At 52.5% G+C, this 14,354-nt stretch overlaps 1 protein-coding gene across 2 annotated transcripts in view; it reads right to left on the reverse strand.

Moving 5' to 3' along the window:
* CDH1 (cadherin 1) overlaps positions 1-14,354 on the reverse strand; it is a 35,873-nt gene that overhangs the window by 10,023 nt on the left and 11,496 nt on the right. For both annotated transcript variants that reach the window (XR_014784690.1, XM_084812627.1), the window contains exons 3-9: positions 4,386-4,615; positions 4,088-4,231; positions 3,136-3,291; positions 1,773-1,917; positions 1,218-1,393; positions 771-899; positions 365-550 (exon numbers count right to left, since the gene is read on the reverse strand). Coding sequence is in view for 1 of the 2 variants with exons in the window: in XM_084812627.1 (XP_084668753.1) it covers positions 365-550; positions 771-899; positions 1,218-1,393; positions 1,773-1,917; positions 3,136-3,291; positions 4,088-4,231; positions 4,386-4,615 (1,166 nt within the window). In the remaining variant the exon portion in view is untranslated. The remainder of the gene's footprint in view (positions 1-364; positions 551-770; positions 900-1,217; positions 1,394-1,772; positions 1,918-3,135; positions 3,292-4,087; positions 4,232-4,385; positions 4,616-14,354) is intronic.

The following is a 14,354-nucleotide window of genomic DNA, read 5'->3' on the forward strand; positions in this document are numbered from 1 at the left end:
CCTCGAGGCCAGCCAGCACAAGCAGTCAGCACTGAGGGAGGCTGGAGATACATTCATTTGAAATGTTTCTGAATCGCCCCCTCCGCTCAACGAGCACTCAAGAAGATTGCAACAAAACCGCAAACGCAATAAAACACAAGGGTTTCCAAGAAAGCCGAAATAAATGACAACAAAACAGGGCAGCCTTCAAGGGCAGCCTCAGCCAGGAAAGGCTCGGGGAACGGCGTGGCATCAGCCAGGCGCCCCAAGGCCAAGATCGGGGGAGCCAAGCAAACCGCCCTGCGAAGGGAGTTTCGTAGCGGGGGTGAAGCGGCACAGAAGGCCCGCTGCCAAAAAGGGGTGCGGGGAGGGCTTCTCCGCTCACCTTCACAGTCGTCAGAACACCAGCATTGCTCTGGGGATCGGTGGCGACAGCAAAGTTCCCTCCCTCGTTCCCTTTCACAAGGGTGTACTTGGCCTTCCACGCCAAGGTGTTTTGCTGGTCAGCATCCGTTACCGTCAGCCTGGCAACATCAAACCCCGCCATGTTCTCTGGCACGCCTGCAATGTACTACAAGACAAAAGGAAAGGGCTCGACCAGGTCTCGGGGCCCTGCCTCGCTCAGGTGGAAAAGCCCAGCTCAACATGCTGAGAGGCCGCCATCCTTTTCTGGAGCAGACAGTGTTAGATGGCTGGGAGGCAGTAGGTCTGCATGCATTTGACGGAGGCGTGCAGCAGGTACAATGTGGTGTCAGTACAGCAAAGGGGAGGTAGGGAGAGCCCAGCGTTACCGTGGACGGGTCAAAGATCGGCTGGTTGTCATTCGTGTCAGTGACGGTAATCACTGCTGTCCCTGTAGTAGTGAAGCCTTCTCCTAACATGTCTGCGGCTTGCAGGAGCAGCGTGTACCGGGGGAATTTCTGGAAGGAAGCAAAACAACAATTCGGTTTGTGCCAGTAACAGGGAGACTTCGCTGCAGGCGTTCATAGCCCTCCTTGGGAAAAGGCGAAACACGCGCCCATGTGGGATGTTCGGGACTGAAGGCGATACAAAATGTAAAGACAAATAAATTACAAATGAAGAGGGAGCAATCCTGCACTCGGATGGGTGCTTACGTCCCGGTGCTTCCAAGGAGATGTAAGTGCCAATCACCTGATGCAGGAGCACAGGCAGAGTGCTTGGGGGCACTCGGAGGCACCAGCTAATCTCCGCCCCCCAGCCCCCACCCAGGCATTCACCTCCCGGTCTAGGCCCGTCGTGATCACGCTGATCAGCCCCGTTTCATTGTTGATGGTGAACATTTGTCTGTAGGGGTCTTCGGGCTCCTGGCTCAGGATGGAGTAGGTGATGACCCCGTTGTAAGTATCTATGCTGTCATCGGCATCAGTGGCTGACACTTGCATCACAGCGGTACCTGGACATGCATGAAAAAGAGTTGTGTGTTTTTTTATGTTTCAGAATGTGCAGTAGAGAAAATCCACCCTCCTTCCCAGCCGGCATGAAGGCGGAACTGATTCTGTCCCAGGCAGCTGCAGAAGAGTTTTCAGCCTCCGGGTAAAAGTAAGCTACACGGGAGCTGAGCGCTTTGCAGGGAATGTGGGCTGCATGGCACACCCACGGAGAAGAACGCATAGCAGGCGGGTTGCACATGATACCATCCCCTATGTAGGGGACAGAGCCCATGTACATCAAGCATGCGCAAGCAGTACATAGGAACACCTACTCCGCCAAACAGCAGCAACTAACACGGTTTGCCTTTGCTCACACGCGTGCAAATGAATGCACGTTCCTACCTGGTCTGGCTCCTTCTGCCACAGATCCTTCGAAGACACTCTGGGTGAATCTGGGCCGGTTGTCATTCTGATCGCTCACCCTGATGGTGATGTCCATGGGGTCCTCCACAGGCCGGCCATTTTCAGACACGGCATGGGACTGCAGCTGGAGAGCAAAAGCAGTCAAGACCATTATTCACTTGGAAACTGCCAAGGACCAGTTTGGCACAGAAAACGTTTGGGGGCGGGGCACAGATATAGCAAAGCATTTTTTGTTTTAGATCAGGATGGGCAACCTCAGAGGGATGGGGGGGACCATGTTGGCTCCCTGGAACCCCCTGCCAGTGAACCCCTCCCCTGCTACCGGAAGTGACCATGGCAATGGAATCCCAGCAATTCTGCTAGGGCACAAAGTAGGCACCTTGTTTCCCAGAAGAATCATCCTCTTACTGTTTAGCAGGCTGTGGGGAGCCCTAATCTCTACAGAAAGAGCCGGAATTTTGGCAGTTTCCCAGCAGAATCACTGTGATTTCCAGCTGTGTGTCAGGTGGTAGTTTCTGGCCGCAGTGACCAGGGGTCCCTTGGTGGGCCTTGTGCAGCCAACCCACCCATTCTAGATAGACGTTTTATGCACAGGGCAGCAGCAGGGAGCTTCTGACAGTCTCCCCAGCAAAGTCTCCTCCTCTTCACCTTCCAGCTTAACTCCAGCAAACCAAAAAGAGAAATGGGAAGATTCAAGGATGCTGCACCCTGTGAATGGGAAGTCTTGCTCTTAACACCTGAAGTGGTGACTAAGGACAGGCACTCTGCAGATGCTCAGAGGCACTTGATCATATTGCTTCACACCTTTCAGGCCTGATTAAGCCCTGCCTAATGCCTGCGTCCCACAAGGCTATCTGCCTCTAACACCACTGCTGCCCAGGTACAATGGCAGGCTGAAGAAGGCAATATAGGGCTGGGGAGGGGGGGAGCAGCCCTTTGCAGGCCACATGATGTTTCAGTGCCTCCCACCAAATACCAGAGGAGGAGGCCTGAGATTTTACTGCAAAGAAACCTGTGATGCAACCAAGAGACTTTACGGGAGCCAAGAGGGCCTCCCTCATTCACCAGATGGACAACTCTTCTCATTTGAGGCTTCCTGCTGGACTGCAGCTTCCTTCCCTGGTAGGGGAAGGAATCAGCAAGGGTGCAGGCCAGCTGAGGGCTCTAAGGGGACAGCAAACAGCATGGCAGCTACCTGCATAGCTCCACAGAGCGCCGAGCTTGCCCCAGCCCACCTGTCCAAAACAGCAGAGCCATTTCCTAGTAGCCAGCTGCAACCTCTGGGTGATTTGAAGAAGGGTCTGCTGGTTGCTCATGGACACAGCGGCACACGAGGACTCACCAGGTATCTGTCAATGGTTTCTCTGTCCAGCGGACGGTTCACTCTCAGCTCGCCAGTTTCCCTCTCAATGGTGAAGACGCCGATCGGAGGGCTGTCTGCTCCCTGCCCAGTGATGCTGTAGAAGACCTTGGTCTCTTTCTCCTTACTGGATTTGATCTGGTGGAGAAAATAATCCATCAAGAGGCGGGTGGGGGGAGCTTCAGAGCAACAGAGGTGGTCACGACTTGCAGCCTCTTCCCCACCACGTGCCATATTTGCCCCACACCCCGGCCAGGCTCTCCACCCTGATAGTTGGAGGGCAAGTGCCAGCCTCATATGGCCAGCAGCAGCCAGTCTCTGATGAGCATCTCCCATGCACAGCAACAGTGCCTCAAGTGAGATTTTCCAAACATATTACAGAATGAAACGTAGACCAGGCAAACGCAAACCCAACAGCCCAGAAAGACACAAAATGGCCGAGTCAACGTAAAACCACAGAAGCTCCACTTCCACATGGATGATGAAGAATTATATTTTGACGGAATGCCTCATGGCACCCTTCTGGACAATGGAAAGGTCCCAGCAGGCCTACTTGCCCCACAGGCTGGCAGTAGAAAGCAGGCTTCCCCAACCTGCTGCCCTTCAGATGTGTTGGCCTACAAGTCCCCCAGTCAGCTATAGGGGAGGCTGGTATAAAGACATTCATGTGTATTGCTGGGGAATATTTGTTTTCCCAGACAGGATCCAAAGCTTAGCTAACATCCTGGCAGGACCCCAGAAAGGATTGGATGGGTAGTTCTGATGACCCGAGCACTGCCACAGGCTGTGAATTTCAGGATTCTTGCAAACATGAGATGTCACCAATTTGGGGATTAAGATGAAGTAACCAAAACCTCAAAGAAAGAAATAGTCATGGGCCGCCCCTGGCAGGGAAGGACCCCCAGGAAAAGCCGCCACAGCACAGAGGTCTTACCTGCACCAGTTTCTTGGGGAAAGGGCCCTTCTCATTCTCAGAGCAAGTAATCGGTGGGATGACCCAATCTCTCTTCTGTCTCCTCAGGCCTGGGCCCGATTTTGGGAAGATCAGCACCTCTCCATGAGCAATGCCATTGGGCTCCTGTGAAGAAAGACACACCCCTCTGGCTCAGCAAGGCAGGAAAATGCCTGGGCGCATAACACGGGGAGCCTCAGTGCCTCACCAAGGCCTGGGAGGCTCCCCGGTAAACAAAAAGGGCAGGAGAAGAGAGTGGCAGACACAGGGGGCTGCGTACCGCATGGTGGTGGTGCTGGCGGTGGCGTCCGTGGCTGCGCATTTGCAGCGTCACCTTGGCGGAGTGTTTCCTGCCAGCCATGTCCCAGGTGTGGATGAAGAAGCTCCATTCGTGGACGTGAAGCTGCAGGGGCCGTTTGACCATGACCACGCCATCCGAGCGAACCCCGAAGCGTGTGTCATCCGAGGCGTAGGGGGTGTGGGTCCTCTCCGCGCAGTCCTGGAAGTTCACTGTGCAGATGGGGTGTGGGGAGAACAGGCGTCAACGTTCAGGGGGCTCCAGGAAGGGCCGCTGGCTATGCCTGCAGAATGGGCCATGCGAAAGACGCTGCCGCCAGGGGGCCCCAGCACGCCACCCGGCCCACCAGAAGCCCCTTTTCAAACACAAACAGGGCACGTTTGCATGGTCTGTTGCCACTCCCAGCCTGAGGCTCGCCAGGTGAGGCTCAAATGTGGCTATGCGCTTGAGCCGTTCAAGTCTGAAATTGCTGGTGCAGTTAGGTAATTTTCAACCCTGGATTTGGGGGCGGGGGCTAGACAGCGCTGTACATGCCCGGCCAGCTGTCCCCTGCCTACAGAATGTTTCTTAAGGAGAAAGAAAAGATGCTGGGCCAAGCAGTGAGAACCCCGCTGGGCCTCGACAGGCCCGTGCTAGCCCAGGTGCTGGCACCGGGCCTGTTAGCCCCTGTCCTCGGCATCTGCTGCTCTCATTGGGGTCCCCGAGCTGTGGGGGCCAAGCAGCACCTGCAAGTTAATTTTGTGGTCGTGATGACAGGGAGAAGCGGAAGGGCCTGGTGAGGAGGAGGCGGATGCTCCCTTCCGGGTTGTGGCTTCTGCTTAGTAGCCATCAGTGGCCCTGTTCCAGCCACCTTTTCCCCCTTTCCCCCTCATGTGCAAAACTTTTGGCTCATGCTACAAGAAATGTTTTCCTCTCCCCTCAGCCCACACTCGGTGTTACCATTTTGTGCCATAAAATAATAGTTTCTGACATTTTGTGCCATAAAATAATAGTTTCTGACATTCTTACCCACAGAGTAGGGTTCAGCCCTCAGCTTTGCTTTCTTTCCTCTGCTACAGTCTCCCACAACCTGTGCCTTCCAGATGGGTTGGATTACAACTCCCATCATCCCCTCACCAGCTGTAGACGGTAGGAGTTGTAGTCCAAGACATCTGGAGGGCACCAGTTTGGGGAGGCCTGCTACTATTAAGAGCCACAAATACGTCTGTCAACTCCTGCAAAAAGACCCCTGTAGGAGAGCCAATTCCTTTGGCTGCCATTTCATAGAATCATAGAACAGTAGGGTTGGAAGGGGCCTACAAGGCCATCGAGTCCAACCCCCTGCTCAATGCAGGAATCCGAGTCAAAGCATCCCTGACAGATGGCCGTCCAGCCTCGTCTTGAACACCTCCAGTGTGGGAGAGCCCGCCACCTCCCTAGGTTCCATTTCCATTGTCGTATTGCTCCAACAGTCAGGAAGTTTCTCCTGATGTTCAGCTGGAATCTGGCTTCCTGTAACTTGAGCCCATTATTCTGTGTCCTGCATTTCGAGCCTTGCTCTTCGATGCCAGAGCCTCCCAGCCCTCTCCAGCCCGCCACACCACCTTACACAGGACAGAGCCAGGACAGATAATTTTTCACCTGGGCCTGCACAATTCAAGCTGTCCATGGCAGACTGAACAATGCTGACTTTCAAGATCTCCTTGCCTGCCGCCCATCATCATGCTTTGCATTATGGAATTCCGAGCCAGAAGCTTGCAAGCTAGCCCTGAAGCACGGTTGACTAGCATCCCCCACCCCCATACAATTTACTTTGCTAGCTTCGTACACGCAGCACAAGAAGAAAGCGGTGTTGAACAGAGGGCAGGGGTGAAACCCAGGAGGGAAGGCAAAGGGCAAATTAAGGAGACTCTGGCTCTTGAAAGGTGAGTCCAGACCAAGGCAGTCGAACACCAGGCCCTGCAGAGTCCATGATTATCCAATGAAAAAGCCAGCGCCTCCTCCTGGGTCCAAGGTTGCTGATGGGCTCCAGAGCAGCCTCTCTGTTTATAACAGGCAGAACCTTGAACAGATTGCAGAGCAAGGCCAAGAAGCGTCTCAGGGATTTTCCTGTAAACCGAGCAGGGCGGCTTAGCACTTTCACTACTTCTTCAGTAACATCTCCAGCCCTTGTATCGCACAAACCCCAGACATGGCACCCCTTGGGGGCCCATCCATCTCCTCCCCCTGCTCAGAATAGGACAAACCCACAAGAATTTCCTTGCTAGGTTAGGACAAAAGGTCCACCTTGCCCAGCCCATCAAGGAAGATCAGAAGCGGAGGATGGAGCTGAAAGCCTTTCACGGTTTTATTGTGAAAGTCCCCAAACTGCCTCTGAATATGGTGGTTCACCTAGTACAGCCTTCCCCAGCCTGGTGTCCTCCAGATGTGTTGGCTAGGAATGATGGGAGTTGCCATCCAACACATCTGGAGAGCACCAGCTTGGAGAAGGCTGCCGTATAGCCATGAAGCTCACAGGGTGGCTTTATGGCTCAGCCTAGACTATCTCACAGGGTTGGTGTGAGGATAACATGGAGTGGAGGGGGGGAGAACTGTGTACATTTCCTCAGGCTCCTTGGAGGAGACATCATGAAATAATTAATGTAACACAAATATACACCACCTGAGCCATCAGTGACCTAACAGAGGTAGAGATGTTCCCACCCCAATGCACAAGAACTTTACACGTGTTTTAGCTGGGAACAGACTAGACCATCCTTCCCCAACCTGGTGCCCTCCAGATGTTTGGGACTTCAATTCCCAGCATCTCCCAGCTAGCTTGGCCAATGGTCAGAAATGCTGGGAGTTTTAGTCCTAAACATCTGGAGGACACCAGTTGGGGGAGGATGGTCTAGTCAATTAACATAAGCAGTGCCATTGTGTACCAAACTGAGGGGCACCCCCCCTCCCAGAAACAGATGCAGATGGGACAGACAGCTAGGTACAAATCACAAGCAGACAGATCTGCAACTGTACACGTGCATGCATGTGTGTGTGTGTGCACACGCACACGCACACACACACAGAGTAATTTTGGGGAGAGAAAAACAGAACTGCCCACCAGAAGAAAAGGCTACTGCAGACTATTGTGTAAGAACCTGAAATGCCCACACACATTGCAACAGTAGGGTTCATTTCGGCTGCAGTGCGTATATGCCCTAAACATCAGTGTCTCTTTAAGGATATAAAGCTAAAGGAGGTGGGAGGGTGAGAAAGCCGCAGCATTGCCAGCTCGAATTAACAAACAAACAACCCTCCTTTCACTTCCCGTTAAGAAAACCTAAAGATGTTCCCAGCACTAAACGTGCACTCTTAAGCCCACAGTGCATGAGGAGAATGAATCTCTCCGCCTGTATACTAGAAAGCAGCAAATACCGTGCCATGCCTGAGAGACATTACAAGGAGTTGGCTGCAAGTCAGCACACTTTCCCTCTTCTAAGCAGGCACTTCTTGCAGGTCAAGCGAGCTGCTCTCAGCAATCCAGAGACCTGTTCTTGGTGCCTCCCATCTGCCAGTCAGTCCGCATTCCACAGTTCCGGAAGCAGTCGGACCATTGTGCATCCACAGGAGGTGGAAGCAGTCAGAATTTGACTTGCAAAGTCCGAGGAACTGGTTTGCAGACGACATCCACCCATGGTGGCAAGCCAGTAAGGAGTTAGCTGGCCAGGTGTCTGGATGCCAGCTAAGCAGGGAGGTTGTGGGCTGAAGGCCGCACTGGTGCAGGGCCAACCCACGCAGCGCAGTGGGAGCGTCTCTTGCAGCTCATGACGCGCCCTTCTCTCCCGAGCACTGCTGCAGCCATGAAATCTGTTTTCAGGGCATGTTAAGTCGTGACCTTTTGTCCCAACCAGCTGACCTAGCGGAGGCTGGATGTGCTCTGGGGGCTTTAGAAGTCAGGGGAAATTTTGGAAGGAGAGGCTGCTTCACAGAGTGGGGAGCACATGAGGCTGTGGTCATGCCCAGTCCCGGCCCCAGGTCTGGAGGGCCTTGGGCAGACACCCACAATGCCCCCCCCCCGCAGGGAGTCGACCTTCTCACCAGCTGCTCTTGCGCCTCCTCCTCGTCGCTGCAGCACTTGCTTGCTTGACAGGCAGAGAGGCGGTGATCAAGTCGGCGGTGGCGTCTACTGTGCCTCCTGCTCACCACCACCACTGTGTGGGCCTGAGCCAGAGGCAGGTGCACAAGCAGGGGCGGCGGCGAAGAGGAGGAGGAGCAGGTCCGAGGCTTTTGTCAGGGGGCCCTCTGGGGGGGCCCTCGGCACGTGCGCAGCCATGCCCACCTTTAATGCCGGCTCATGACCCTTGGATGTCCCCAGCATCCCCCTCACCTGATGCGCCTGAGCAGCAAGTCCTGCCTTGCGGTGAGACAGTGCATGACCCAGTGAAAATGCAACAACATTTTGGCCAAGGCTGCTCCATGCCAACCGCCAAAATAAAGGATGTGAGCAATGCCTGCATGAATGCCCCCTCCCCAACATTAGCCAGAGACATCACGCCAAGCCAGTGCCAAGGACTCATCCAGGCAGACGCTACTTGGCCAGGGGGAGAGCAGGGGAAGCTATGACAGCTCGGCCGTAGCCTCCAACTTCTCATATAGCAAAAGAGGGGAGATTCTTGTAACATCTCAAGTGTCGTATCAAGGATCACTGCCTAACCTCCTCAGTATGGCAGATTTCTGAAGAGTCTGCATTCTGAAGCTCAGTCCAGACAAGACAAAGGTCTGGTTAGTGGGTGCTTTGACTGCCTGGCTGAGTGGTGTTCAACCTGTTCTAGAGGAGGTTGCACTCCCCTTGAAGCTTCAGGTGCGCAGTTTGGGGTGCTCTTAGATCCATCATTGTCACCTGAGGCACAGGTAGCCTCACACCTTTTATTAGCATAGGCTGAAATACCAGCTGTAACCAGCTCTGGAAGCCTCCCTGTTGGATTACTGCAATGCTTTGTGCATGGGGCAGCCTTTGAAGATGGTTTGGAAACCTCCGTTAGTTCACAATGGAGCTGCTCAGCTCCTAACTGGGACTGGTGGGCACCATCACATGACTCTTTTCTGCAAAGGATCCCAGAGAGTCACTGCAGGGTAGTTCTGGGCTAGATGGAAAAATAATCTGACCTGGTACAAGGTGGCTTCCTAGGTTCCTATGAATTAACGGGACCACAGTGCAGGAGCCCAGATTAGCCATCACCACATTCCCCATCATCTTGTTCTCCCACTCTGGTATTTTCAACTGGAGATGCCAGGGACTGAACCCGGGACCTAGCACATGCAAAGCAGTGCTCTGCCACTGAGCTACTCAGGTCCTTCCCAAGAGGCTCTGCTGGTGTGGAGCTCTTCTACAGGCCGAGCACTCAGGGGCCCTTTCTTTCAAGACAGCTTCTCCCTCCACAAGATTAATACCTTGCTTCCTTTCCTAGATCTGACCTATTCCAAGGAGCCTTGGGGCACAATCCAGGCTATGCCCACCATTGATTTTTCCAAAAGGAATATCAGACATGTGACTGGGGATGGTGGTGTCTGTCTTGTCTGTCTGTCTGTCTCTCTCTCTCTCATCTCTGCCTGTGGGCAAGTTCTCATTGCTAGCACCTTTCTTCTCACCTGGCCTTTCCATTACAAAGGTGTGGCTGATTGAGTGAAAGGCAAGGCTGCTCCCTTTCCTCCTCTGGCACTCCAGGCAAACTCTGTGCCTGCTTCCCCTGGAGGCACCTTGGACCCAGCGCACAGGCAGCGCGCCAGCCACAGAAGAGGCCTTGGCACCAGGCAATGACAGGCTCCGCCTTCCGCATCGCTGGGCTTTGCTTGGGCCCCACCAGGCTCAAGGGAGGGGAGCAACACAAGCAGGTTCCTCCAGCTGGCCTACTTTGGGAGGGGAGCGCATTCCAATTCAGCCATGTCTGGGCAGGACCGGGCAGATCCTAAGTCAGCGGCTGTCAGTCTCCCCACCCAGAGGGCCTCCAAGGAGGGTCCTCGGCAGCCTGTCTAGCTCACAGCATGCAGCACACGCTGTAGATTTGCTGGGGGGGGGACAGCGTGCCCCAGCACAGACACATCTCTCCCCCACCCCTTGAGTCTCCTGGCAGAGAAAAGGCGAAGAAGGAGAGTCGCCCCAGCTCTGCTTGCAGAAGGTCCCGGGTTCAGTCCCTGGCATCTCCAGTTGAAAGGGACCAGTAGGAAGCAAGGGGAAAGACTATGCCTGAGGCCTGGGGAGCCTATAGAGGGTTCACACAAACACCCACACACCGAAAGAATGTGTGAGGGGCACAGGGCTGCATGGCTAGCCCTGCACCTCACAGGCATGACTGCCATTCCCATGTCCTGCATCAGAAACGCTTCCCTGCCATCTGAACATTCAGACAGATGTTTGGTTGTCAGCATGTACGGATGCACGTGGAGCTCCTCCATGCAAGGAAGGACTCTGGCCCAATCAGGGCCCCTCTTCATGTGGAGCTCTACGTGCGCACATCAGCACATGCAAAGATCCCATTTCCATGTTGCCCAAATGCACAGACAGCGGCAAGGCGTTTCTGCCACACGTGATGGCAGCTGGAGGCATAGTTGTGCAGGGCATGGGACAATGCCCCCCACATGTTCTTTCAACCTGTGTGTGTGTGGGATTAATGTGCTCCTCTGTGCAGCCAACTGGAATAGACAATACTAGGTTATATGGAGAAACAGACTGACCTAGTACAAGGTAGCTTCCTATAAAAGGAGGTGTGTGTGTGCGGGGGAGAAAGGGTAATAGCTCAGAGGCACCTGCTTTACATGCAAAGAGATCCCAGGTTCAACTCCCAGCACTTCCAGTTAAACAGACACAAGTTGATCCCCATGAGAGGTTCTGTCTCTGTTATATACACACGCACCTCCTACACTTCTCAAGACAAACGATCAAAGCTTTCTCTGGATCTGATCTTGTGCCCTTCAGAGTTTGATGGATATAGGAAAACACAGATGCTTGCTTTTTTTTAAATGAACAGGGTCAGGCATGGCTGGGTCACACTGAAGCACTGATCAAAATCAAAGCCACTTCTATAGGGCTAACAACAAAAATAAATATGCAATCCCTAAATTGAAGTATATTTTCATTATAAAAATAAGGACATTTTTGCTCTCTGCCACACACACCACCCCTGCAAAATGCCGGGTTTCAGCATTTTGAAATCCAAATGAAAGAACATCCTGTCATATTATGTTCTTTCCTCATCAAAAAGGAATGATTTGGAAGTTATTAAGGTCAAGAAACAACAACCACAACACTGTGGTGAGTCATGTGCAGTGTTGGGGTTTTTCAATCTCAATTTTCATTTTTGAAACAAAATTTGTTGTTTTCTTCATGGCTATGAGAACCAGTTTGAAAGCATGCCCCTTCACATGACAGGCAGATCGGAACTACACAGAATGAACAAAATGTGCTTCATTTACATAATTCATTCAAGTCTCAGAACTCCGCTTTTTGGTGCTGAAAGTTGCAGAGTACCAACTCTTCCTCATACATCACCCTACTGAGGACACCAGGCTCCATGCAAGCAGTTCCCTCAATGACGGAACTCCTCAGCCACCTAATGTAAAGTGTGAGTGTACCCTTTTCCCCATAAACACGAATGGGCTCACACCAACAACGTAACAGAACACACAAGTCTCATCAGGACTAGTCGGAGGCAGCTGCCCCACAATCCTTTGCAATACTGAGAGGTGCGCCCAGCACCCTCTCCGAACTGTGCACTCCTCTGCTGAACCTAAAACACTGCAGTTCCGGGCGAGCAGTGGGTTTGCACCTGACCCCCTTTCCTTAAAGCAAAGGGCTGATCACCTGTGACTGCTGGAGAGAGAAAAGTGGAGAAGAGAGTAAGAGGCCGTGGGGTATATTATCAGGGCAAAAGTTCTCACGTTCCTGCCCCACGCAGGAAATCAACATCTTATCATGGGTCATGGAGGGCTAAAATGACTCACCATTCTCTGTCTGTCTGTCTGTCTATCTATCTATACACACACACACACACACACACAGGGATCTCCAGCCTCCAAAAACTGGGAAAGCAAAATGAAGCATGAATCAAGCAGAATTCCTGTGGTGGAGAGAGGAGAAGCCCCCAGGGAGAAAGCAGATGATGCCCCTTGAGTTGCTTGTTATCAGCAGGAAAGTCCCCCCACCCAGAAAAACCACACACGCTAACTAAGGCTCCTGACTGTCAAGCGGATGACACCAGAGAAGCAAGAGGACCCCAGTAGCCTCTCCCACAGCGCCAAATATGGGCAGCACCATCCTTGGATGGCGTCACCCACTTCCCAGTGACACGGCTCTTAATAAAGAAAGAGACGGCGTGCGAGTGTCATGCTCTCATGTCCTGCCCAGGGTGGGGCACCGGAAGATGACACTAAAACAGACTCAGCTTCCCCATTCAGAGGCCCAGACAAGCCGTGGGACACGTAAGAGGAAGCCACCGCCTTAGGCAATAAAACGCCATCTTTGAGGAGAAAGTGGACAGAGAGAACACTCCCTCTCCCTCCTATATACAAAAACATCCTCCAATGAAACTGAGGCTTGGGAGATTCAGGGCAGACTAGAGAAAGTACTTCAGAACACATGCCATCACCTTATGGAACTCACTGCCACAAGCTGTGGGCTTTAAAGGGGGACTAGACAAATTCAAGGAAGACAGGTCTTATTAATGGCTATTTGTCATGATGGCTATATAGAATCTTCATGTTCAAAGGCAATGTGCCACTGACTAGTTCCTGGAGGACAGCAGGAGCAGAACAGGGCTACTGTGCTCATGGCTCTTTTAATGTTTAGGGATTTTAATATATTAAGTGATATAATGGTACTATAAATAAATAATGAAGAAAGAAACTGTCGGCTTCCCAGAAGCATCTAGCTGGCCACCATGGGAAACAGGATGCTAGGCTAGATGGGCCGTAGGTCTGTTTCAGCTCAGCTCTTCTCCTGTTGAGGTACGGTGATCAAAACTGGGAACTAAGCACTTGCTAACCAGGTAAGTGTCCAGAGAACCTAACAGTCGCCTCTCTTTTGATCCGTGCTTGATTAAGTTTTTATTCTAGCTCCAAAGCCTGAGCACTTATAGCAACTGAAGTTGACTCAACAAGGCCTCGTTCAGTATCTGTTTGCATGCTAAACTGTATCATCAGCTCCTGCGTTTGTAGCGAAATCATGCTAGCTACACACAGTGAAAAAATTCATATGCCGCTAATGAAGAAAAGGGGGCCCTTGAGCAGGATACATCATTCCGGACTTGCTATACAGATGTGTCAGACAAACTGCACGGCCAGACACCCCTCCCCTCTCTGCTTGCATCGAGATGCAGCAGGTTCCATGTTTGAGCAGTGACATCACCCTGGAGTTTCACCACGACTTTCCAAGTTGTAGAACAAGAGTTTCACCTGAAAGCTGATTCAGATGGCCATCACATATTTGCACATAGGGAACAATTCAGCAGATGAAAGCGAGCCAGCTGGGGGGAGGGGAGGCTCCTTGGTCTGGGAAATCGGCTAGTCTCTCCAAAGTCACATGAATCCACTTTTGGCAGATGTCATTCCAGATCAAAATCAACATGGCAAACAAGCAAAAGAGAGGGCTAGAGAGAATGGCGGAGGACCGGAGAGGTTTCACTTTCACACCCCAGGACCACTTCATTCCCATAAATGGGGATCAGGAAAGCTTTCAAATTCTGCTTTCAATCTAGGGCACAGTTTTCATCAGAAAAAGCTGGGCTGAAGCTTCTGGAGGAGGCGGATATCTGAATATGCTGGATCTCCCTTCAAAGCAAGAAAAGAGGGTGCAGCCAGGTGAACTTTCCAGCTCCACAATCCTACGATTTTACATGAGGCTGGGAGGCGTTACTGCTACCTTCTTCCGCTCCTGGGGGAGCTCACCACACCACAAACAAAGAGAGCCAGCCTTGGCCATTTCAGTCTCTTGAACCAGCA

The sequence above is a fragment of the Heloderma suspectum genome, chromosome 8, assembly GCF_057233095.1.
Source record: "Heloderma suspectum isolate Gila_16-S chromosome 8, 16-S_ref, whole genome shotgun sequence".
NCBI lineage: Eukaryota > Metazoa > Chordata > Lepidosauria > Squamata > Helodermatidae > Heloderma > Heloderma suspectum.